This window comes from Cricetulus griseus, chromosome 2 (genome assembly GCF_003668045.3).
Source record: "Cricetulus griseus strain 17A/GY chromosome 2, alternate assembly CriGri-PICRH-1.0, whole genome shotgun sequence".
NCBI lineage: Eukaryota > Metazoa > Chordata > Mammalia > Rodentia > Cricetidae > Cricetulus > Cricetulus griseus.
In genome coordinates, this window is record NC_048595.1 from 341,817,465 (window position 1) to 341,843,229 (window position 25,765).

Genomic DNA, 25,765 nt, shown 5'->3' on the forward strand with positions numbered 1-25,765 from the left:
AGTAAAGCCAAACTAGGTTCATTCCTGTTTATGATTAAACCTAGGTTTTTCAAGGACTGGGGTATGACCCACATGCAACCTTAACTACAAATGGTTCTGTACTGCCTGTTCCATGAATGACAATTATGTCTTATTTCAAAAGTTGTTTATAACTATCTTGCAACCCCAACTTTATTTCAAAAGGCTATGTGACTATCTTGTTATGACTATGACTAACTTGTTTTGCCCACCTTGCAACTACCTCTTTTGTTACAGGAAAGACTAATTTGTTATGCTTATGTTCTGCTCCTGTGACCCAACCTATTTTACCTGCCAAATCCATTTGGAAACCTCCTACCCCTGATCTATAAAAGCCTTATTGTCCTCACATCCAATACAGATCTCTCAAACGCTGCTTTAAGGGGAAGCAGCCTGTGTACGTTAATAAAAAGCTTCTTAATTAATTGCTTGTTTTAATTAATTTTGCCATTATGATTTGGGTTGGTGGTCTTTCTCCTTCTATCTTTGGGATTAATAACATCTGCCTGTAACTTCAGATCCAGGGTGTCAGATGCCCTCTTCTGGCCTCTGTGGCCATTTGCACACATGACATACATTCACATAGACAAATAAAAATCTTTAATTAAACATAGAATACAAAGTATCTCTCCTTCAGCAGACTGACTTCCTCAGAACATATACAATTAACAGGAATTTAGAGTCTTATTTAAGAAAATAAGGCGGCTATGTGGAGGTCGCACACACCTTTAATCCCATCACTTGGGAGGCAGAGACAGGCAGATTTCTTGTGAGCTCAAGGCCACTATAGCCTATAGAGTGAGTTCCAGGACAGCCAGGGTGGTTACAGAGAGAACCCTGTCTACACAGACACACTTAAAAAAATTGGGCTGGGTATGGTAGATGATGCTTATAATCACAGCTATTCTGGTCCTTGAGGCAGGAGGATTGTAAATTTGAATCCTGCATGGACTACATTGTGAGTTCAGGAATTAGTGAAACACTGTCTCTTAAAAAAAAAAAAAAAGTGGCCTGAAAAAGGGAAAGCATATCGACCCCAGATGCTCTTTGGGAGGCCAGTACGGGACTAATCCAGCCCCCTGATCATGGATGCCATCCGGGAGGCTCCTGCACTCCTGGGAGCCTCCGGAGGTGGACTGGCTTTTTGCCCTGGTGTATGTGGGGGACTTCGAGAGCCCATCCCACTTGAAGGGATGCACTCTGTCTCTGAACACATGGGGAGGGACCCAGGCTCAGCACAGGAAGATTTGGTGGACTTGGAGCCCCGGTTGGGGACCCTACCCTGCCTGGGGAGTGGTGGGTGGATGGGGTGGGGGGTAGGTTGGAGGTGGGGGAGAAGGAATGGGGGTAAGGGGAGGGAGAGGGAGAGGGAGAGGGAGAGGGGAAGTACATGTGAAACAAGCCTGTTCCCTAACTTGAATTAATAATAATAAAAAGAGAGAAAAAAAATGACAAAAACAAAAAAGTCAGGTGATATTGGTGGAACATGCCTTTAATCCCAGCACTCAGAAGGCAAAGGCAGGTGAATCTCTGTGAGTTGGACCAGGCCAGCCTGGTCTACAGAGCAAGTTCTGGGACATCCAGGGCTACACAGAGAAACTCTGTAGGCGGAGGGGGAGGAGGACCGACACTGACAGGAAAGACGGATGGATGTATGGGGGGGGACAACATGACACGACAAAAAGACAACACCCTGGCAGCTTTGAGCAGGTGGGTGGTTGCCTTCTCTACTGAAGTTTCTTTCTGTTGCAAACAAAGTCCTTGTTCTCTCTCATTGCTCCTCTGAAGTAATATATATATATATATATATATATATATATATATATATATATATATATATATTCCACCTTAGAAAATCTACAGCGAAGCCTATCATCATAGTATTTTTTATCTTTTTGTTTCTGAGACAGGTCTCACTACATAGCCCAGGCTGGCTTCCAATTACAGGTGTGTGCCTGGACATCATGAGACTTTTACTTTGTCTTTGCATTAACTACCTCAAAGGTCAAAAGTGTATTAGTTTGATATTACCAGCAGAAGCCATGATGCCTGGCCCGGTAGACTTTCAGTTTCCTAGAACTAGATGGTCTATTGAGTGCACATATTAGGGCGCTATGGTAACGGATGTGTGCACTGCTAAGTAGCTGCAGTCACCGAATTCCAACTTGAGGGTGGGGCTCAAGGCCAAGGTTCAGCTCGCGCAGGGTCACCACCGCTCGGCCGACCGCCAGCGCCCCCTAGCCCGCTCCGCACCCGGAGTTCCTCCTCCCTTTCCCTTCCTACCCCGCCCGCCCCTCTCCTCCTGGTCCCTCCCCTCTCCACCCTTCCTTCCCTCCCCAGGCAATCTACAAACTCAACTCCAGCCTCCTCCCTTACTCCTCCAAAGTCCAACCCCTTCAACTGCCTCCTCTTTCTGTCCCGGAAACGGCGTCTTCCAGGACCCAGGAGGACGAGCAGGAAGTGCGTCATGATCTGGCGCCCTGTGTTTCGTTTGGCGCGCGCGTCCCAGCGAGCGGTTTTGGACTCGCTTGGTTTTTATCTCGTGTCACCTCGGCTTTGCATTATTTTTGTAGCCTGGTGTCCGCGATTATCGACATGCCATCGTCTGTGCTGGGCTCGATGATGATGGCCTCCACGTCGTCGGCCGCCTCCCTGCAGGAAGCTTTGGAAAATGCAGGGAGGCTTATCGACCGACAGTTGCAAGAAGACCGCATGTACCCGGACCTTTCCGAGCTGCTCATGGTGTCCGCCCCAAGTGAGTGAATCAATCGGTCCACTGGAGCCCTGTTTCTCCGCCTAAGAGATTCTGGTCTGATTCTCTTGTCTTAGTCCTTACTTATCTCTACATTAGTGCTTGCGAAGACATTCAGAGATTAGGGCTGGGTTTCCTAAATTTTTGAAGAACTGCAAATTCCTCTCAGTTTTTTTTTTCTTGTCTACATTTTGTTCATTGTAGATACCAGATTCCCTTTTTGTACATTTCTTGTATCAGGGATGAGGCAATCAGAAAAGCAAACGAGTTAATTTGGAAATCTACAAGGTTCTCTCAGAGTCGTATCTTATGTGTATAATTGGCATATTTATAAATGGTGGTACGAACCAGTAAAGAAGTAATAGGAGTCAGAATTCTGACTGACAGGGACGGTAGGACAAAGTGCATCTGTCAACAAACGAGATACCTGAAAGTATTTGCCTTAAGGTTAAAAAACTGTAACCAACTAAAGGTTTGTGGAATTGCATTAGTTGCTACAAAGTGACTCTTGAAACATGAAAGTTGGAGAAAAGTAGATACCGGTTATGGTACAGATGAGACTTGTGAGCAAAACAAAGGTACTTTAAGCAGGATAATTGATGTAAAGTAGACCAATACACGTGTAACGATTTATAAAAACCTTTCGAGAGATTTCTAATCAGAAGTACCAGTAGCCTTTGTACTTGACAGCTACTAACAAATGGGCTTGCCTTTGAGAAGATGTTTGACCTATTAGCCACAGTCATCTGAATATGTCCACCTTAAGTTTGAAAACAAGATATAAAGAGTCGTGCTTTCTGATACTCTTAAATATGTACACTGTTTACATATACTTCCTCACACCAATCCCTTTCCCTCTAGCATTTTTTTTCCCCTCTGCCTAACAGACTTCCCAAATTCTTTCTGTATAGCCCTGGTTGTCCTAGAAATCACTCTGTAGACCAGGCTGGCCTTGAACTCAGAGATTTCTGCCTCAGATCCTTCCCAAACTCTTAGTGAAGTCTGTAGTTTAATTCAGGCATGGTGCTACACATCTTTAATCTCAGCACTTAGAAGGCAGAGGCAGGAAAAATCTCTTTTGAGTTTGAGGTCTGTGTAGTCTACATAGTGATTGCAGGATGACCAGAACTAAACGGTGAGAGCCTGTCTCCAAAAAGAGAGCCTTTTGTTATCTTTGAGTTTTCTTGACCATTCACATTCTCATCTTCACAGAGTTATTCATCTTTTTTGTATTGCTACTTTGTTTCAGCTGTGCATTGTATTAAAATTATATTTTAGGCTGGGCGGTGGAAATGCACACCTTTAACTCCAGCACTGGGGAATCAGAGACAGGCAGATCTCTGTGTACTGGGAGGGCAACCTGGTGTACAAAGTGAGTTCAAGGACCTAGAACAAGCCAGCCAGGGTGGTTACACAGAGAAAGCCTGCCTCAAAAAAAAAAAAAAAAAAAAAAAAAAAAAACCTGTATTATATGATTTAGAGTTACCAAAAAAAAAAAAAAAAAAAAAAGACTCCAGTGGAGGAGTAAGCCGTTATACGAGTGAACCATGTTGTAGGAGGCATATCCATGATTGTTGGACCACAGTGATTAGTATTTAATGTCACTTCCCCCCAAATCTGTGTATTCCAAATTAGAGCCCAGTAAGGTGACTTGAATTATTGTCAGTCAGGTGTAGTGTTCAGGGCCCTGAAGTACGAGTCAAGCAGACTAGCCCACTCCTTCCCCTAGGCTCTGAAACATCGAGCAAGAGAAAGGAAGCACAATAAGAATTCTTTATTGAGCTTGGCAGTGGTGGTGTATACCTTTAATTTCAGCACTTGGGAGGTAGAAGTAGGTGGATCTTTGTGAGTTTAAGGTCAGCCTGGTCTACATATTGAGTGCCAGGACAGGCTTCAAAAGCTACACAGAGAAACCCTGTCTTGAGGGGAAAAATAATTCTTTATTGAGAACAGTCTATGTCCCCCACCAACTCCCAGTAATATATTGTATTTTTAGTACTATTTGTATGTGACATGTTGGTCTGGAGGAGGAGAAATCCAAAGGGGAAAAGAATGGATTTGTTTTGGTTTTAGGACAGGATCTAATGCAACTGGGGCTGGTTTCTAACTGTAGTCTAAGATAGCCTTGAATTCTTGATCCTCTTTCATTCACCTTCTCTCCCAGAGTGCTAGGAATGCAGACATATGCCACCATGCCTGATTTTTTTGCTAAGCTAGGAATTACAGCTAGGCAAGAACTGTGCTAACTGAGCTACATCCCCAATCTTGATAGCCTTGAAACCAGTAACTGTCCCAACTTTTAACAATGGGATTTCTTAGTTCCACTTTATAGCAGGTCAGAATTCCTTAATATCAAAGACATCAAAAGCACTGGGGTGGGGTGGGATAGAGGGAGCTTGAATTGCTTATCTATTCTAATAATACCTTACTGTTGTATATAAATGCTTCTTTTTATTTATTTATTTATTTTTGTAGACAGTCCTACCGTTTCTGGAATGTCTGATATGGATTACCCTCTCCAAGGACCAGGTTTGCTGTCAGTACCCAGCCTTCCAGAGATCAGCACTATTCGAAGAGTTCCCCTTCCACCTGAGCTGGTTGAACAGTTTGGACGTATCCTATTGCTTTTTTATTTAGCTATTTTATAAATATTAGATTAGTGCTTTCATTATTATAACTCCTGTTCTATGTTTACACAATGTCTGTAAGTTATTTACGAGTTTTCAGAGCAGAGCCAATGCTCAGTGGTAGAGCACTTGTCTGTCTTATCTGAGGCACAGCTGTTCAATCTTCATTACCCACCTCGCCCAAAATTTTCAGTCTTGGGTACTGGCATATATCTTTAATGCTGGTACTCAGGAGGTTGAGGCAGGAGGATTGTTGGCACTCTTGCAGCCAACCTGGGCTATATCATAAGACCTTACGTCAAAAACAGTGCCTGGGTAGTTTGCTTCCGGTCTTAGAGTAAATAAGCATGGGTCATTCATGGTGGCAGACACCTTTAATCTCAGTGCTTGGGTGGTAGACACAGGGGATAAGTGAGTTCCAGTGTAACCACAGCAGTTGTGAGGATAAGGCAAGAGAATTACAGTTCCCAAGACAGCTTGAGCTAATAGTGCTATCTCAAGAAAAAAGGAACAAGTGTTATCAGCTGGAAATAATTCAGCAGTAAAGAGGACACACATTAGATTCCCAGCACCCACTTGGTGGCTCACAACTGTCTGTTAATTCTTAATTCCAGGGTCTTCAAGGCCCTCTTCTGGCCTCTTTGGGCACACATGTTACAAAGACATACATCAGGATAAAACACAACCACACAAAATAAATAAAATAATTTAAAAGGGAAGTAAAGAGAAAAGAGAGAAGGAATGTGGACAGGAGCCTCATGGGTGCCAGGCAATCGCTGAATCACCGAGTGACAAATCTAGCCAAGAGATCGTGGGTTTTAAGTCAAAAGGTACTAAACGAATTGAGAAAAAATAATTGGACTGTTTGCACCTTACATTCATGCTTCCTCAGATATGCAGTGTAACTGCATGATGGGTGTTTTTCCCCCTATCAGCAGAGCTTGGCTTACAATTGACAGTGACATATTCATGTGGAACTATGAAGATGGGTATGTATGGAAGGCTGGCTTGGGATTCTCTTAACCTTTATTGTTTATTGCAGCTAGTGTTCTACTCATCAGAAACTGTCTGATTTTTAACTTTTGTTTATCTTGTTTGGGTCAGTGCTTCCCATTATGCAATCTAGTCATCTGGGGGCATTGAAATGTGGATTTGGGGGCTTGGGATGGCTCAGTGACTGAAGTGCTTGCTATTCAAGAAGCAAGCATGAAAACCCGAGCTCAGATCCTTAACATTCACATAAAGAAAGGCCAGGCATGACAGTATACATTGAGGGGCAGAGACAGGCAGATGCTGGTGTTTTACCGGCCAGCTGGTCTAGTTGAAACAGTGAACTCCAAGTTCAGTGAGAAAAATTGTCTTAAAAAATAAGGTAGAAGCTGGGTATTGGTGGTGCATGCCTTTAATCCCAGCACTCTGGAGGCAGAGGCAGGTGGATCTCTGTGAGTTTGAAGCCAACCTGGTCTTTAGAGCGAGCTCCAGGACAGACTCCAAAGCAATACAGAGAAACCCTGTCTGGAGGGGGGGGGTAGAAAGTGGAAGAAGACAGCCTACATTGCTAACCTCTGACTTCTATACATGCATGCACACAAGCATACCTGTGCACACATATGCACAATGTGGACTCTTTTTGTAACAATTTCTTGAACAACGTTCTTGGTCTAAGTACTACCTCAACCTACTCATGGCAAGCACTCTACCATGGAGCTACATTCCCCAACCAAAATACTGCTCTTGTTTTTTGTTGTTGTTTATTAGTTGGTTTGCTAGTTTCAAAGTCCTGGGGATTAATCCTACTGTATCATGCATGTTAAGTGTTCTCTCATTGAGTTATATCCCCATCTTCCAAAGGACCTCTTAAGAAACAAGGCATAAATTCCAATTTGTAGTCTGTAGAAAAGCTTATACATTGGTATTTTTGATCTGTCATTTGGCATTTTTTGTTTTTTGATTATATTTAATTTCTTTTGTGTATGTGTTCGGGTGTGTGTACCACAGTGTTTGTGGCAATCTGAAAACAACTTGCACGAGTCAGTTTTCTTTTTCCATTACATGGGCCCTGGTGGTGGTGCCTTATAAAGACTGTTTCCTTACATTTCTGTGGAAGTTGGTAATTATTGAAGTGATAGTTGTTTCATGGTTTTTTTACTTTATGTGTAAGTTAAATATACAGAATATATAAAATCCAAAGTCAGTGTATCTTAAATATAGCAGTATATTGATCTGGTTAGCTTTCTTTGTCTTTACAGGTAAGTCTTGTGTTACTTCCACTTCATATTTCAGTCACTCAGTTACCTGTTTGAGTCATCTATATCCTTATTGAGATAGGAATTGTCATAGAAGGCCTGTGTAGTTAAGCTGTTACTCTTGCATTGAATAACTGATGCCCTTTTAGAAACAGATATGTACACATGAACACATTCAAAATGCTATTTCATCAAAATTATACCATTTGACAACTTACATTCTGTAGAAAGATACTTAATCTTAAAACTATATTTAACTCTGGGTGGTGGTGGTACATGCCTTTAATCCCAGCAGAGGAGGCAGAGTCAGGCGGATCTCTGTGATTTCGAGACCAGCCTGGGCAGCCTCCAAAACCACAGAGAAACTCTGTCTTGAAAAACAAAACAAAAACAATTTATTTAACTAGGCATTTCCTTGAGTGTCTTAATCATAATAGCAATGGTCTGTGTGTTTGTTATAAAAGTCTTAACTTTAGTGACATTTTTACTTTTCTATTCAAATCTAATACTCATTCATTTAACAAGTAATTATCTTAAGACATGGATCTGCCTCCTCTTTGACTAGGGTTCAGTGGGTAGACCTTTACTGTGGCAAGAATTGGCTTTTTTCCAGGTCAAGAGTTATGTTGAATTTGGATTTGTTGATGGAATGACCTCAATACCATTGGTTTCTGAATTCCTTTATAATCTCTCTGCATTATGATACAGATTACACACTGGAGAATTTTTCCTATTCTATTATTATCATTAAGTTTTCCGAGAGCCTTCCCAGACAGTCCTCTCCACACTCCTGCCCCTGTCCGGGGATTGTCATTATTTGGTAGCCATTGCTTGCAGCTTGGATAGATGCTTGGAAAGTTTCTCTAGCTTATCCTTAGAAAGATCTAGTGCCTGTGTCTTAGTCCTTCACTAGTTTTGTTTGCTGTTTTAGGTTTTTACTCTATTCTATATCTAAATTTATGCAGCTAATAAAGAGCATTATAAATAAGATATATATATATATATATATATTATATATATATATATATACACACACACACACATATACATATATAAACATGTTTTCTTTACTTTGAACAGAGGTGACCTTGCCTATTTTGATGGACTCAGTGAGACAATTCTTGCTGTGGGGCTTGTGAAACCAAAATCTGGTAAGAGATAAAACTATCAGGATGAGATTATGACTATGCACATATTCTCCAAATGTTTTAAGGGCTCAATCAAAAAAATTCCTACTCTTCCTTATAACACCTGGCAGCAATCACTCTACTTTTATCTATATGATTGACTTTTTATCTGTAGTTTTTGTTATTTTGTGTCCAGCTTGCTTCACTTAGTATGAGTCTTCACAGATCATGCATGTTGGGTATATCTGAATTTCCTTCCTTTTCTGCCTGGTGTGGCAGCACATGCCTGTAATCCCAACATGGGACAGGGAGGGGGGAGATCATTTCAAGGTCATCTTCAGTTACATCACTGGATTGAGGCTAACTTGGATTGGGCTACCTCAAATTTATCCCACAAATTTCCTTCTTATGTGTGGCTAGGTAATGTTTACCCGGTATGTGTATGCTATAATTTTTATATGACACTAACTGTTAAATCCATTATTTCCTGTTAGTTCTTTTCTATGTTTATGTACTTTTTAGTGCTTTAACATAGGAATATTTAATCATCACAATTTGCTGACTGGGAATCAGACTTTTGTTGTCTAGTTAGGAGCTCACTTTAATGGTACAGCCATATTTTATTCCTGCCTACATGCTGTGTGTTTTTCAGAAGATAATGTACCTTTGTCTGCTTTGCCATAGGCATTTTTCAACCTCATGTACGCCACCTGTTGGTTTTGGCAACCCCTGTGGATATAGTAATTCTTGGACTCAGCTATGCTAATGTACAGACAGGTATGGTAGCCCACTCATATGCTAAGGTTTTTTTTGTATTTTTTAAGATTTTATTTATTTATTATGTATACAACATTCTGCTTCAATGTATATTTGCACACCAGAAGAGGGTACCAGATCTCATAACAGATGGCTGTGAGCCGCCATGTGGTTGCTGGGAATTGAACTCAGGACCTCTGGATAGCAGCCAGTGCTCTTAACCTCTGAGCCATCTCTCCAGCCCCCATATGCTAGGTTTTTAAAAATGATAGTATGTTGAAATGAATATTACAATGGTTTTTTAGTACTAAATCCTCACATGAGTTTGGGTTTGCTTTTTCTTGCTATTTTGCTAAATGTGATAAATATGTGTACTATACGTGCAGTTTAAGAATTATCTTTAGTGAATGTTTGTGCATGTACGCTACAAGGAATTGAGTTCAAGATCTTACATATGCAGTGCAAGCACTTTACTACTAAACCACATCCCTGGCCACTGTGTTAAACCATTTTTTTTGTTTAAGAATTATTTATTAGTTTTTTGGGGTAGGGTTTTACTGAGTAGCCCTGGCTGTCCTGGAACTCGCTCTGTAGACCAGGCTCACCTCGAACTCATAGAGATCTGCCTGGCTCTGCCTCCCAAGTGATGGGATTAAAGGTGTGCACCACCGTAGCCAAGCAAGGTTTATTTTTATTTTGTGTGTATGAATATTTTGCCTGAATGTATATTTGTGCATTGTGTGTTTGCTTGGTGTCTGAGGAGGCCAGGTGATGTTAGATCCTCCAGAACTTAAGTTACAGAGGGATGTTAGTAACTTCCATGTAGGTGCTGAGAACTGAACTCATGTGTTCTGAAAGAGCATAAAGTGCTCTTTAACCCCTGAGTCTGAGCCATCTCTCCAGTCCCTCAAGCTTTTATGGTAACTTTATAAAGTATGCCATAGGTGTTTGGGCTATTTTAGTAGGTAAAGTTACCAGTTCTCAAGATAATGTGAGGATTATTTTAAAGTTTGAAAAAGCTAAGAAAAATGTTCCCTGGTTTTTCTTGTTGCACACTTGTAGGTTCTGGCGTTCTTAACGACAGTATGTGTGGTGGGATGCAGCTGCTTCCAGACCCTTTGTATTCTCTTCCCACGGATAACACTTACCTTTTAACAATTACTTCCACTGAGAGTGGCAGGATTTTTTTGGCTGGAAAGGACGGATGTTTATATGAAGTAGCATACCAAGTAAGCCTTAACATTTACATTTGTTTTTGTTTTGTTTGTTTGTTTGTTTGTTTTTCTGTCTCTTGTAAAGGAAAAGAAAAGCTTTTGTCTTAATTTTCTAATTGCATGATATATATGTAGGGGACAGTGTAAGCCACTCCTGCTAGAAGCTGGCTACAGGTGTGCCTAACCACGCCCTAATGGGCATGGTCAAGGTGAGGTCAGGATGATATGAGATAGGGTTTAAAGAGACAGACAAGGTACATGGGGGGGCCCCTTCTCTCTGGCCTCCTGCCTTGCTGCCCCTGGCATGCTCTGGCTTACGTTTGGCTGGCATTTACTTAATAAAGGATATCTTAATCTCATAGGTTACAAAGCTCCTTCAGGATGTATGTATGTATGTATGTATGTATGTATGTATGTATGTATGTATGCACACACATACATATATAGGATAGGAAAATATTCAAGCATAAACTATAGTCTTCCATCACTTCTCCATACCCATAAGACCCAGTCCTCCTGGGTAAAACCCTTCTTTCTTGGAGCAAAGGTCAGTATTCTAGAACTTGGCTCAGAGCTTCACAAGTGTTAGACAAGCACTGTGTCTGTGAATGTATCGCAGCTTTCCTACTGTGATAATCTGTTTATATGTGACTTTAAAGCAATCGTTCCCAACCTATGGATCACAAACCCCCATAGGGGGTTGCATATCAGATATTTATACTACAATATACAACAGTAGCAGAATTACAATCATGAAGTAACAACAAATACAATTTTATCGGTGGGAATCACCACAACATGAATTGTATTCAAGGGTCACAGCATTAGGAAAGTTAAGAACCACTGTTTCAAAGCATGATACTTATGTTGGTATATGTGTATTTATATATAGATAAATATCTGTTTGCATGTGTTTGTATGTATATGCTGTGTTTGTATGTATATGCAATCAGTTTATGTTTGCAAATGTATGTCCTTAGGTTACTATTAGTTATTTTCACAATTGGCTTTTCATTGAATAATATTTCTTGAACGTTATTTTTTGTATTTAGTAGTTATTTCTAATTATAGAATGATTTGTAATTAATTTTGAAGATATTTTCCTGTCTTTATAATCGCTGGTGATTCATGGAGACATGGAGAGGCTTTAATAAGCATGGATACAGTCATTGTGTTACCTGTATTACAAGTCATGTATTGCTTTTCTCCAAGGCAGAAGCAGGCTGGTTCAGTCAAAGATGTAGGAAGATAAACCACTCGAAGAGCTCACTTTCCTTCCTTGTCCCTTCCTTGCTGCAGTTCACATTCTCAGAAGATGGTAAGTAGGAAACAAATTGGGCAAATAAAAGAAAATTTTTGGTACTTTCAGGCTTAACTGTGTGTGTGTGTGTGTGTGTGTGTGTGTGTGTGTGTGTGTGTGTGTGTGTGTGTGTGTGTGTGTGTGTGTGTGTGTGGTTTGTTTTTGGTTTTTCGAGACAGGGTTTCTCTGTGACTTTGGAGGCTGCCCTGGAACTAGCTCTAGTAGACCAGGCTGGTCTCAAACTCTCGTATCTGCCTACCTCTGCCTCCCCAGTTCTGGGACTAAAGGCGTGCACCACCACCATGCCCGGTGTCAGGCTTAACGTTTTCTTCAGAAATTTGCATTCTTAGTTAAAATACTTTTTATATACTTAAATTCTGCATTTGTTATATGTCCGTGAGGTGTCTCAAAGAGCAGAGACATTATAAAACAGAAAGACATTGTAATCTTCAGTTCATTTTCTGCAAATTCAGGATCATTCCTGGACTATGTCCAAAATACCTTTCCTACTTAAACAAAAAGATGTTTGTGTGGTCTGTCTGTCTCTGCATACATGCACAAGTAAGAGAGACAGATTTACATATGTGATAAATGGTCAAGAATAAATTCCCAGCTCAAATTTATATCTCTCAGTTGTTTAGTTCTTTTGAGACAGGGTTTCTCCTTGCAGCCCTGGCTGTCCTAGAACCAGTCTGTCCTCAAACTCAGAGATCCACCTGCCTCTGCCTTCCAGGTGCTGGGATTAAAGGCATGGGCCACCACCAACTGGCCCTGAAAACAAAATTTTAAAAATTAAAAATTCATTTAGAAGATAGAATGAGTAGTTTTTCTTTTAAGACAGAGTTTTGCTATATTCACAGCCTGGCTTAGTAACTCTTATATATTTCTTTCTCTCTCTCTCTCTTTTAGTTTTTTCAGACAAGTTTTCTTGGGTAGCCTTGGCTGTCCCAGATCTAGCTCTATAGATCAGGCTGGCCTCAAACTCACAGAGATCTTCCTGCCTCTGCCTCCAGAGTGCTGGGATTAAAGGTTTGTGCCATCACCACTACCACCACCACCACCTGTGTTTAATCTATTTCTTAAGCTCTTAAGCAGTTCTTGGGCCATAGCCTCCTACAAGCTAGGATTACTGGAGAGCAGCATCCAGTAACTTACCTGAAGCTGTAAGCTATTTGTGCTCCCCTTGATAGTGACAGTATTTGACATCTTTGTGTGAGCTAACATTCTCTGGCTTGGTCCTTACTTTAACAACTAAGTAAGAGAGTAGAAAGCCCCTGAATGCAAATCCTAATGCATCAGTTTTAATTTGTTGTGACTGTTCAATTGATAATCGTTGGGGTTTGGCTTTCTTCTGTTTTACTTTTAGATCCTATTGTTCAAATTGAAATTGATAATTCCAGAAATATTTTGTATACAAGATCGGAAAAAGGAGTAATACAGGTAAATATGCATATTTGCTACCACTTAAAAGTAGAAAAGCATCCCTTTTTAAATTTTTTTTAAATTACTGTGTGTGTGTGTGTGTGTGTGTGTGTGTGTGTGTACACACATGTGTTTATGCACACCTATGTGACACAGAGGATAACTTTAGGGGTTAGTTCTCTCTTTTTTTTTAAGGGCAAGCCTTTGGTTCTCTCTCTCTCCTTTGTTAAAGGCAGGACTTTTTCTTTTTTTTTATAATTTATTTTTATTTTATTTGCATCGATATTTTGCCAGCATGTATGTCTGTGTGAGGGTGTCAGATCTTGGAATTACAGACAGTTGTGAGCTGTCATGTGGGTGCTGGAAACTGAACCTGGGTCCTCTGTAAGAGCAACCAGTGCTCTTAACCGCTGAGTCATCTCTCCAGCCCCTAGTTCTCTTTTTCTATTATGGTATTCAGAGATGGAACTCCAGTTGTCGGATTGGTAGTGGCCAGCACCTTTAGCCAGTGAATTATCTTACCTGCTTACACCCCTCTTTTGTTTATTTTGTTTTGTATTTTGCTTTTGTTTTTTGAGGCAAGGTTTCCTTGTGTAGCCCTAGCTATCGTGGAACTCACTCTTTAGGTCAGGCTGGCCTCTGCCTCCTAAGTACTGGGTTTAAAGGCATGCACCATCAAGACCTGGCACGTCTCTGTTTTATGAAGAAGGTTTTATCACTCAGACTTTCTGTGTTTTGTAAAATTTGTTGTTTGAGACAAATTCTCATGAAGTTTAGACTGCCTTAAGCTTGATTTGTGGCCATGGATGACCTTGAAGTCTTGCTCTGACTCTACCTCCCAAGTATCTGTTTTTACTGGTGTTCATCACCATGCCTGGCTTCAACTGTGCTTTTTCTTTTCATTCTCTTCCTTTCTCTCTCTCTCTCTCTCTCTCTCTCTCTCTCTCTCTCTCTCTCTCTCTCTGTCTTTGGTTTTTTGAGACAGGGTTTCTCCGTGTAGCTTTGGAGCCTATCCTGGCACTCGCTCTGGAGACCAGGCTGGCCTCGAACTCAAAGAGATCCATATGCCTCTGCCTCCTGAGTGCTGGGATTAAAGGCGTGCGCCACCAATGCCCGGCCCTCTCTCTTTCTTTTTGAGATTTATTTATTATGTATACAGTATTCTGCCAGCATGTATGACTACACATCAGAAGAGGGCACCAGATCTCATTATATATGATTGTGAGCCACCAAGTGGTTGCTGGGAATTGAACTCAGGACCTCTGGAATAGCAGCCAGTGCTTTTAACCTCTGAGCCATCTCTCCAGACCCCCAATTGTGGATGCTTGCTCCCTGCTATCTACCTTCCTTTCTCCCTCCCTCCCTCCCTCCCTCCCTCCCTCCTTTCTTCCTTCTGATCTTTTTTTTTTTTTAAGATTTTATTATATGTACAGTCTTCTGCCTGCATGCCAGCAGAGGGCACCAGATCTCACTTAAGATGGTTGTGAGCCACCATGTGGTTGCCAGGAATTGAACTCAGGACCTCTGGAAGGACAGTCTTAACCGCTATTAAGACTGTTAACTCTTAACCGCTGAGCCATCTCTCCAGCCCCCGTTTGTTCATTTTGAGACATGGTTTCTCTATGTAGCTTTGGAACATATCCTGGAATTTGCTCAGTAGACCAGGCTGGTCTCGAACTCACATAGATCCACCTGCCTCTGCCTCCCGAGTGCTGGGATGAAAGGCATGGCCCCCCACCACCGGACCCAACTGTGATTTTTCTAATAAACACCTCAAACATTTTCTTAGGCCATTTTTTGATTGTTTGTTTGACTTGGTGAGATTTCAAATATTCTAATGTTTCCTTGTCTGGTAAGTATCATTTTACTCTTTAAATGAACAAGTCAACTTTAATATAATGTATATGACATATAATTCTGTCTAAAGGAGCAATTTTTATTCACAGGTTTATGATTTGGGCCATGATGGACAAGGGATGAGTAGAGTTGCCTCAGTTTCACAGAATGCCATTGTCTGTGCTGCTGGAAACATTGCTAGGTAATATGTACTTTAATGTCAACATTTCATTTGCAGATATGATTATACTATTTATATATGGTATATGTACATAAGTGTATATTCTTTCTATAGCATTTATACATAGCACATATGTTATATATACTATAAAATTAAGCCTCCAGACATCTCTAAAAGTTGAATGGTTAAGGAACATCACATTAAATTGTATTTGAAACCTTGTTGTTATAGACTGTTCTCATGTTGGTTTGAAACATATTTTGAGTGAAGTATAGCTTGTTGCATTTTTCCCTCTTGGACTTTTTTTTTCAAAGGTGCTGAGACTCAAACCCAAGGTCTCCCACACACTAGGCAAACATTCCGCCACCTCGCTGAAACACCAGCATTTTTTCTTGGAACTTTAAACTCAAGCTCTTTGTTGTGATAAGTGTTATAGCAGAGATAAAGTAGGTCAGCTCCTCCCCCCTTGCAACAGGCCTCCATGGTACAAGGTAGAATTTCATAGCTTTAATATCCCACTTAATTCTAAATAAAACAGAAGCTAAATGATACAATTTCTTTCTTTGGCTTCTTAAAGAGCTAGAATCCAACTTGCAATCTAAGGACTTCTGTACTGGACTCTGAACCAGATGTTGCATACTTGCCAAACTACTTAGTGATCTGTAGATATTCTTCTCCCTTTATAATAGTGGTCTCAACTTTTTAGATTATCTGTAAATTTGGGTAATTACAATGATCAGATTATCATAATGAAAATCTTCAGCTTTCTTTTCCTACTTATTAATTATAAAAATGTATATTCTGAGTGCAAATGATTAGAAAGACAGTTTTCCTTTTTCTTTATCTTCTGGAAAGCTTGCCACATCTACAAGAAAATGAGCAGCATGTTAAAAAGTCATGCAACTGAAGCAGTAGGATTTTCACTTTGATGCTCTCTGGGCTACACAGGGAAACTCTTGTCTCAAAACTATTAAATTGCTAAAGAACCTAACTATGTACTCTCAAATTGATCAATTGTGATTTAGGATATCTATCTAAATTCCCCAGTTGCTAATGATGGTCTCCTCCTTAACCTTCTTCCGTACTAGCCAAGTCACTTGGAAGTCAAGTGCAGGTAGCGTGTCTTTCCACTTCCATTTTTTTAAGTACAGTGGTAACATTGCAGAAAATTAGCAAGTGGGCATGGCGGGGCACTCAGGAGCCATAAGCAGGTGATTTCTGCCAACCAGGACTACATAGTAAGATCCTGTCTCAAAAAAAAATGTATATGGGAGGAAGTTGGACTAGTATAACTACATAATTACATAGTGAATGTTTAATTTCCCAGTAGTTCTGAAATTTTGACTTTGTTTCTTTTGTTTTTTGCTTACATTCTATTTTTCATGATAAAGTATGGCTCCTCATTCTCTTTCTCTCTTTTTAAATGTAGAATATGAATTTGTACAGTGGCTGTGTGATTCTCATCTTTCCAATTTGAGTAAATATACTGCTAACGCCAACACAACTCTTTAACAATTTTTATGGCTTTTTTTTCTTTCCAAATTCTATTATTAGATTATATGAATTGTATTGGTCATTAGTCTTTTTAATGCAGAACACTCCTTTTATTCATTAACTTTTATTTTTCATAATGTTGACATTTGGTAGGAAGGTACAGAAATTATTTATAAAATATTCTAGTCTCTCAATTTGTCTTATAATGTATGAGGGTCCCAGTAGTATTTTTTTTTTTTTTTGAAGCAAAAGTTTGATGTTGTCCAGGATGACCTTGAATTCCTGATCCCCCTGTCTGCTTCCCATCACACCCAGCTCTCATTCCTTTTTTAAGCTAGTACATACTGGTTACATAAACTCATTAAATCGATGCATCTGGAGGTGCTTAATTTATTTATCTCCTAATGACAGAGTTCTGTTTTCTCCCTTTTAATCAGTAGTGATCCCTGCAATAGTAATTTGACTCCTTGAGAACACTAGAGCTCTTTGGGTTTATTTAGCCTTATTAAATGGTCTTTTCAGTGGTTTGAAAAGGGGCCTAGTCTTAACTCTGCATATACTGGAGTCTTGATACTGCTTTCTACTGCTGCTATGTTACTTTCTAAGGAATTTAATTATTTAATGAGACAGGGCCCTCTATTTTATCTTTGGCTGTCCTAGAGCTAAGTATGTAGACCACACTGGCCTCAAACTCAAAGAGATCTGCTTGCCTCTGGCTTCCCAGTACTGTGATTAAAGGTCTGTGCCACCATACCTGCCTCTGACTTGACTTTATAAACTAGGGTGCATTTTGGTTTTGTTTCTTATAGGACTATTGATCGTTCTGTTTTTAAGCCAATTGTTCAAATAGCAGTGATTGAAAACTCTGAATCATTGGACTGTCAGTTACTGGCTGTCACTCATGCAGGTACGTTTGTTTCTATATCTGCCACTGCTCTTACAAATTTTGATGATACTTGGTTTGGAAACGTACAATTAGAAATGTTTTCATTCCTTCACTAGTTATTAAGCTATGTTGAGAATTCATAAAATGAAGATTTTTTTAAAAAATGGGAGCTACGGTTTCCCTACTCATATTGTGATGTATAACTAGTCCTGTAAGTGTCTTATTTTTAGTGAAAGATCCTTAACTGAGACACAGGTTCCCTTGGCTTGTCACAAGCTCTTGCTATAGAAAATGTGTTGTCACTGCTCCATTCAGTGACATTTTCTAGAAATTTGTTTAAATTGCTAGTGTGGAATTTCAGGCCAGTGAGGAAAGTGCTGTGTGCTTTTCAGATGTCTATGTTTTTGTGTGAAACTTCTTCTGGTCCTTACTTTTTGTTACTAATTGGTGTCTGTGCCCCATTATCAGGTGTGAGGCTGTATTTCAGCACTTGTCCATTTAGACAGCCATTAGCTCGTCCCAATACGCTGACACTGGTTCACGTCCGATTACCTCCTGGATTCTCAGCATCTTCAACAGTTGAAAAGCCTTCAAAAGTGCATAAAGCTCTTTACAGTAAAGGTAGGTTCTGAAGTGCTGTAAGATTTAAGATTAGAATTTTTTTTTAATGTGTATGAGTGTTCGACTTATATGTATGTATTTTCACCAAGAGCCTGCCTGGTACCCTTGGAGGTCAGAAGAATGCATCAGATCCCCTGAAACTGTAGTTTTCCCAAATGACTTTGAGCATGAATATGAGACCTGGGAAGTGAACCCAGATTCTCTGCAAAGAGCAACAAATGCTCTTAACTGCTGAGCCACCTCTCTCATCACCACTACCACCCACGTTTGTTTGTTTGTTTGAGACAGGGTTACACTGTACAGCCCTGGATGACCTGGACCTCTCCTATGTATACCAGGATAGCCTTGAACTTAAAGAGATCTCCCTGCCTCTGCTTCCCAAGTGCTGGGATTAAAGATGTATACCACCACAGCCTGGCATATACTTAATAAGTTTTTGTAAGTTACTAATGAAAATTGACAAACTTCAGACACGCAACAATGTGAAAAAGTAAACGTTTCTCTCAAGCTACTCACTATAAGATCAATGACACTTAGTAAGTGCTTTCTAATGATCACATGTTCTGTGTGTGCACTTGTGTAGAGACTTGCAGACAGTGTCAAGTGTCATTCCTCAGGCTCAGTCTGCCTTCCTCAGTTTTCTTTTTCTTGGAAACAAGTCTCACTGCCTGAACTCATCATAGACGTGGCTGGTTGGTCATTGATGCCCAGGCTTCTGCTCATATCCATTTCTCTCAGAGTAGAGATTGTGGGGATTGAACCTGGATTCCTCTGCTTACAGGACAAGCTATCTCCAGCCATGTTGTACTTGGTTCTTTCAAGTCATTTATTTTTACTTATTTTGTAACTTGTTTGAATTAGACCACCTTTCCATTTCTTGATGTATCTACTTGGTATAGGTCTGGCATTTCCTTTTTTCGATTTATTTGTAAACATTTTTAGTTATATAACTTATTTTTTCCAAGCACCATTTATTTAAAAACAAAGTTCAATTTTTTCCCATTAGATTGTTTCCACCATTGTATAAATTGTATGTACTGTTGATAATCACTAGAATTTTTGGTAATGCAGACTATTTATTTATTGTTTTTGTTTTTTGAGATAGGGTTTTTCTATGTTGTTTTGGAGCCTGTCCTGGAACTCTATTTGTAGACTAGTCCAGCCTAATAGATCCCCCTGCCTCTGCCTCCCGAGTGCTGGGATTAAAGGCATGCACCACCAACGCCTGGCCATGTAATAATATTTTATGTGTTTAACTTTTAGGAATTCTACTGATGACAGCCTCAGAAAATGAAGATAATGACATTTTATGGTGTATCAACCATGACACATTTCCTTTCCAAAAGCCAATGATGGAAACTCAGGTCAGTTGTTTTGGGACTTCCAATAAAACTCATGTGTAGTGCCTCAGATCAGACCCAAAGCTCTGTGCATGATAATTGGTCATTCAATCACTTGGACACATCACTATTCCAGTTACAAATGTTTTAAATGAAGATAGTATGGTAAATAACTTGTCTTCTGAATTCTTGCTATTTTCATAATATATGATTAGAAATTCTAGAGGGCATAGAGGGCAACTCTCTCAGCCTAGACACACAGGGGAGGGCTCCAAATGGTATGACAGACTTCGAAGATCCCCGATGGAAGGCCTCACTCTCCCTGGGGAGCAGAAAGGGGTTGGGGTTAGGAGGATCCGTGGGGGTCAGGGAAGGAAGGGAGAGAGAGGGAACTGAGATTGACACGTAAAAGAAGCCTGTTTCTAATTTAAATTAAAAAAAAAAAAAGAAATTCTAGAGGGACATAATTTTTGGAAAACATATTTGATGTTCAATCATAAGACTCAAGTTCAGATCCCAACACCCACATTAGTGGTTTACAAGTACCTGGCCTCAAACTCACTAAGATCTGCCTGCCTCTGCCTCCCAAGTGTTGAGATTAAAGGCGTGCGCCACCACTGCCCAGTGTGAAAGCCTTGTCATTTAGATTGCAGAAGTTAGTAGCCTGCCTTGGGAGGTAGTCAGAGAGCCTGGAAGGCATATGAGAGTATATCCAGAAAAAGGAAGGAAGAACCCGACAGATTTCATATAAAAGATGCTGTTTGGAAGAATAGTATAGTAAAAAGCTAAATATATGTTGACAATACTCATGTTACTGGCTTTAGAAGGTTTATTGTCATTGTTTAGTTTGGTTATTTTGGGGTTTTGTGGTTTTTATTTCTAGAAGCTTTGGCATATGTGAATTTAATAAAATATGAAAACGGGGTGTTTCTTTCCCATAGATGACAACCCGTGTTGATGGTCACTCCTGGGCTCTTTCTGCAATAGATGACTTAAAAGTAGATAAAATCATCACACCTTTAAATAAAGATCATGTCCCTATAACTGACTCGCCGGTTGTTGTACAGCAGCACATGTTGCCTCCCAAGAAGTTTGTTCTCCTCTCAGCACAGGTATGTGCATATTTGCTTTTCATAGGGGCAAAACAAGCTGTATTAAATGTACAAAAGTCTTCCTTTCATGGTAGTGTGAACAGTTGAACCCAGGAACTCCTTGCATGCTAGGCAAGCACTGTACACTGAGCTATACCTCTGCTCTGATATTATGCACAGTTTGAAGCATCTCGGGGTGGAGGCAGCTCTTGTAGTCTGTCCTGAGGATTACGGGGGACCACTGTACCACCACTTCTGCAGACTTGTCTGTTTCATCTATTGAGTCACGATTTATTAAGATTTATATGTCACAGAAACTAAGTTTTTCTGGTTTAGTTTCACATGATTTTCTTAGTTTGTGACTTAACTATTGAAAATTTCCCCTACAGATGAGTTTAAAGTAGTCAGTAACAGTTACTTTTTAGAATTTGTATTATACTGAAGTATTTTTTGTTTGTTTGAGGTTTATTTAAAAAAGAAAACTTGTATTTTATTCTAGTATATTTATAATTTTATTTTGTCCTTTAAACCTTGGACCTGTTTGGAATGTATCTGTGTATAATGGATGACTAAGGATTCAGCTTTATTTTTTATGAATATACATACATATGCCAACATATAATAATAATAATAATAATAATAATAATAATAATAATAATAATAATATGTGAATAATCCAGCTAATTCTCTGGTTGAGGAGCATTATTAGAAGGGTAAGATTGTTAATTACTTTGTAGATATGGAAATTGGATATAGGTTGATTGTTGTTCGGTTTATTTTGTATTCTTGGAGTTGCTTATTGTTAAATAAGATAGCAGTCAGTTATTGCCAGCCAGGTGTGTGTATTACTGGGGAGAGAACTTAGGGCTGCATGCCTGGCTAGAGCTCTCCCCCTGAGCTGCATCTCCAGCCCTCCACCAGTCGATTGGTAATCACTTATTCATGTTCTTTCTTGATTTTGACTTCTTAGGGTAGTCTTATGTTTCATAAACTTAGACCTGTAGATCAGCTGAGACATCTGCTTGTAAGTAACGTGGGTGGAGATGGAGAGGAGATTGAAAGATTCTTCAAATTACATCAGGTAAGTATACCTTATGGTGTGATATTTTAAAGAAGGAAGCAACAAGGATGTTAAAATTCTTTGTAAATTGGAAGTAAAACACAGTAATACATAGATTATCTGTTGTCTTGTACTCAAATAGAGTATGTACATGTAGTGTATGTTACCAAGCACACTGAATAAACCTGAGGCAGGAAGTTGAAGCAGATGTGGAGACATTAGTGATTCATAGCCGGAACTCTGACAGATTTAAAACTGAGAAGGCTTACTTAAAATTGGTACTGTCTAATTAAAGTTAAGTGTACAGTTCCAGGATTCAAACTACCTGCTGAAAATATATTTTTCTCAATGGAATGAGAAAGTTGTATTCACTAATCTTTAGTTTTAGTTTTTGCTTTTGTGCTATAAGGACTGATATATACTGGCTTCTTAAAATAGTACCCAGTACATGATAGGTATTTAGTAAATGTTGACTCTTACTGATAATTTCTTAAAATTAGAAGGATAGACTACAGGAAAAAAATAAGAATAACGGGTGATCAAGCTTTAATAAAGAGAAAGCATCTGTAATACTAGTGCCTGAGCAAAACTTTGAATCTGGGCTGTTCATTTTTTAAATATCAGTTGATTTCACTGTATCAGCATGTATTTATTCAACATTTGCTTTAACTACTAGGCGTGTCTTTCATTTTTCCTTACAGGAAGACCAAGCTTGTGCAACTTGCCTTATCCTCGCTTGTTCCACTGCTGCCTGTGATAGAGAAGTGTCTGCTTGGGCTACACGAGCATTCTTTAGGTACTTGTCAGGGTGCAGTGTGTGAGTGCGTGCATGCATGTGCTTTAGTAGTGAGCCACTTTGTTGAGGAGGTGCTTTCTGAATGTTGAACATAGGGTTTTTTACCCATGCTATACAAGCACTAAGCACTCTACCACTGAGCTACGTCCTTAGTCCCCAAATGTCCATCAAGTACCTTAAAATTATTGTGAAATATTTATATATGAAAGACCAGGTTTTTTTCTTTTTAAAAATATGAGTGCTCTATATACATATATGCCTTTATTCCAGGAGAAGGCATCAGATCCCACTATAGATGGTTGTGAGCCAGCATGTGGTTGCTGGGAATTGAACTCAGGACCTCTGGAAGAGTAGCCAGTGCTCTTAGCCACTGAGCCATCTCTCCAGTCCAGGACCTGCTTTTTGTTTGTTTGATTGATTGATTATTTGGTAGAACTGGAAATTGGATCTAGGGTCTTAAACATACTAAGTTCTATCTCCTGGACCACTTTTTAAAAAATTATGTCATTTTTTGTGTATAGGTATTTTGCTTGCATGTGTCTGTAGCTCATGCATGTGCCTTTGGGGGGGGCCTTAAGAGTGTAATGACTCCCTGTGACTCCAGTTTTAGACAGTTGTGAGCAACCATGTGGGTATTGAATATAGAAACTAGGTCCTCTGTAAGAGTATCCAGTGGGCTCTTAATTGCTGAACCATCTCTCCAGCCACCTGGGTCTTTTTTTTTTTCCTCTGAGGCAGGGCCTCACTGTGCAGCCCATGTTAGCTGACCTGCCTGCTTCTACCTCTTGAAGGCTGGGGATAAAGAGACACTACTTTCAGGCCACTTTTTAAAAAACCAGTGTGATAGTGTAAGGCTTTGCCAGGCAGGAAATAGGCAAATTATTAAAATTCATTACTAAGAGTGAAATCTCGAAAAAACTGTTACGCTGTTGGAAGTCTGATTACAATGCATGCCTTCCTTTTCTCTAGGTTTTCTTTAAATTTTATTATTGTTTTGTACCTTTCACCAAAGTTATTTCCCTGCATCTTTTTTTTTCTTCAATTATAACCAGTTCTTCCGAACCGAGGGATTCTGAGTTCTTTTGAACTGAAGGATTCTGAGTCACAGTAAGGAAACTTGGAGTCAAAGAGATAGCTTTAAAAAAAAAAAAAAAAACTGAGTGCTGGAGGTTTTTTTTTTTGTTGTTGTTGTTGTTGTTTCTTTTTTTGTTGTTTGTTTTGTTTTTTGTTTTTCAAGACAGGGTTTCTCTGTATTGCTTTGGAGGCTGTCCTGTAACTAGGTCTGTGGACCAGGCTGGCTTTGAACTCACAGAGATGCACCTGCCTCTGCCTCCTGAGTACTGGGATTAAAGGTGTGTGCCACCAATGCCCAGTTGAGTACTGGGGATTAAACCAGGATGCACACTTCCCAGCCAAGTGTTGCATCATTAACCTTTGCCCCAGGCTTCAGAGATGTTCTTTCTGTAAAATATTTCGCCGAGAATTTAGTATGTGATATAGTTTTTAAATTTATAGGGGCTGGAGTGGTGGCTAAGGAGTTAAGAGCACTGACTGCCAAGAGCACTGGCTGCCCTTTTGAAAGACCTAGGTTCAATTCCCAGCACCCACATGGCAGCTCAAAACTGTCTTATCACTATTTCCAGGGGATTGAACATCCTTTAGTATCTTCCATGTGCAAGGTAGTACATGGTACACAGACATACATAAAGAAAAATCTTTAATTTTTAAAAAATTTATGGCTAATCACACTGTCAGAGAGACCCCCGTGTATTTCGTTATTAAGCAAACTATTCGTTACAAATCCTTTTTTAGACATTAGTAGAGTCCCTCTAATTTCCTGGTAGCAATTTCAAATCAGCATTTATCAAAGGATTTTGCTAGGCAGAAAGCTCACTTCAGCACTATACATTAAAGTCTACCACTTATATAAATAAGCTGAATAGAAGCAGGAATTATCCCAGCTTTTACAGGAGGCACAATTTAATTCAAGTCATCCTTTTGTCACACACAATAGGTATGGCGGGGAAGCACAGATGAGATTTCCAGCTACTCTTCCCACTCCGAGTAATGTTGGTCCCATCCTGGGGTCTCCAATGTATTCTAGTGAGTATGGAACACTGAAATTAGCCTTGGTTTATGGTTTAGAAGTGATGACTTACTTTATGAAATGGAGAATTTTAATGTTTTATTAGTACATGAGCAATTCTTGAGAGAGTGACCGTTAATTTTTTGTTTGTTTATTAGGGTTTTTTTGTTTGTTTACTAGGGTTTTTTTTGGTTTTGGTTTGTTTTGAGAGTCTTCTTATGTAACCTTTTCTGGCCTGGAACTTGTTATGTAGACTAGACTGGCTTTGAACTCAAGAGTCCCCCTGCCTCTGTCTCCCAATGCTGGAATTAAAAGCGTGTGCTGCTATCATGTCTGGCAATACCGACTCTTTAATGAATACTAAAAAGCAGCATACGTTGTAACCAGTAGTTATCTACACAGCTTACTTAGTATTCAAAGAAATGGAAAGAGATGAATAATCAAGTAATAGGCAAGACCATATCTGTGTCTTCCAAATGGAAGAATGTTAGCTGACTACCTGAAAATAGAATACTTGTCTAATTCTTTTGTATGGAGGTAGTGTCAGTCACACTCACAGTAGCTTCTTAATATAATCTTGATGAGATCCAAAGCACTGGGGAAATATTTTACAAATCTCTACTCTCTTTTTCCTTGCAGGTTCTCCTGTCCCTAGTGGTGGTGCCTATCCGAGTCCATCCCCATTGGGGACACCATGCCACGGTACCTCTTTTCTATGTTTTGGCATTTCACTTCTGTTCATTCTATCATTAGTTATTGTCTTTAATATTTAATGTTGAAAAAGATGAACTTACCTAATCCCTTAAAAAATATAAACAAAATTCCGATGCTGAGGATATCTTTGAGGATTTTATCATTCACACAAGCACGATGACCTGAATTCAATCCTCACAACCATCTAAAAGAGCCAGC

The 25,765-nt window shown here is 39.6% G+C and overlaps 1 protein-coding gene across 1 annotated transcript in view; it reads left to right on the top strand.

Moving 5' to 3' along the window:
- Nucleotides 1–2,476: 2,476 nt before the first annotated feature.
- Nucleotides 2,477–25,765, top strand: part of Nup155 (nucleoporin 155) — a 48,704-nt gene continuing 25,415 nt past the window's right edge. Inside the window, exons 1-17 of the mRNA XM_027401330.2 lie at nt 2,477–2,773; nt 5,246–5,383; nt 6,290–6,386; nt 8,724–8,794; nt 9,455–9,547; nt 10,589–10,755; nt 11,953–12,058; nt 13,407–13,480; nt 15,409–15,500; nt 17,783–17,880; nt 18,328–18,480; nt 19,744–19,844; nt 20,762–20,932; nt 21,882–21,992; nt 22,673–22,767; nt 24,782–24,870; nt 25,493–25,555. Coding sequence (XP_027257131.1) covers nt 2,614–2,773; nt 5,246–5,383; nt 6,290–6,386; nt 8,724–8,794; nt 9,455–9,547; nt 10,589–10,755; nt 11,953–12,058; nt 13,407–13,480; nt 15,409–15,500; nt 17,783–17,880; nt 18,328–18,480; nt 19,744–19,844; nt 20,762–20,932; nt 21,882–21,992; nt 22,673–22,767; nt 24,782–24,870; nt 25,493–25,555 — 1,879 coding nt within the window. The 5' untranslated portion in view covers nt 2,477–2,613. The remainder of the gene's footprint in view (nt 2,774–5,245; nt 5,384–6,289; nt 6,387–8,723; nt 8,795–9,454; nt 9,548–10,588; nt 10,756–11,952; nt 12,059–13,406; nt 13,481–15,408; nt 15,501–17,782; nt 17,881–18,327; nt 18,481–19,743; nt 19,845–20,761; nt 20,933–21,881; nt 21,993–22,672; nt 22,768–24,781; nt 24,871–25,492; nt 25,556–25,765) is intronic.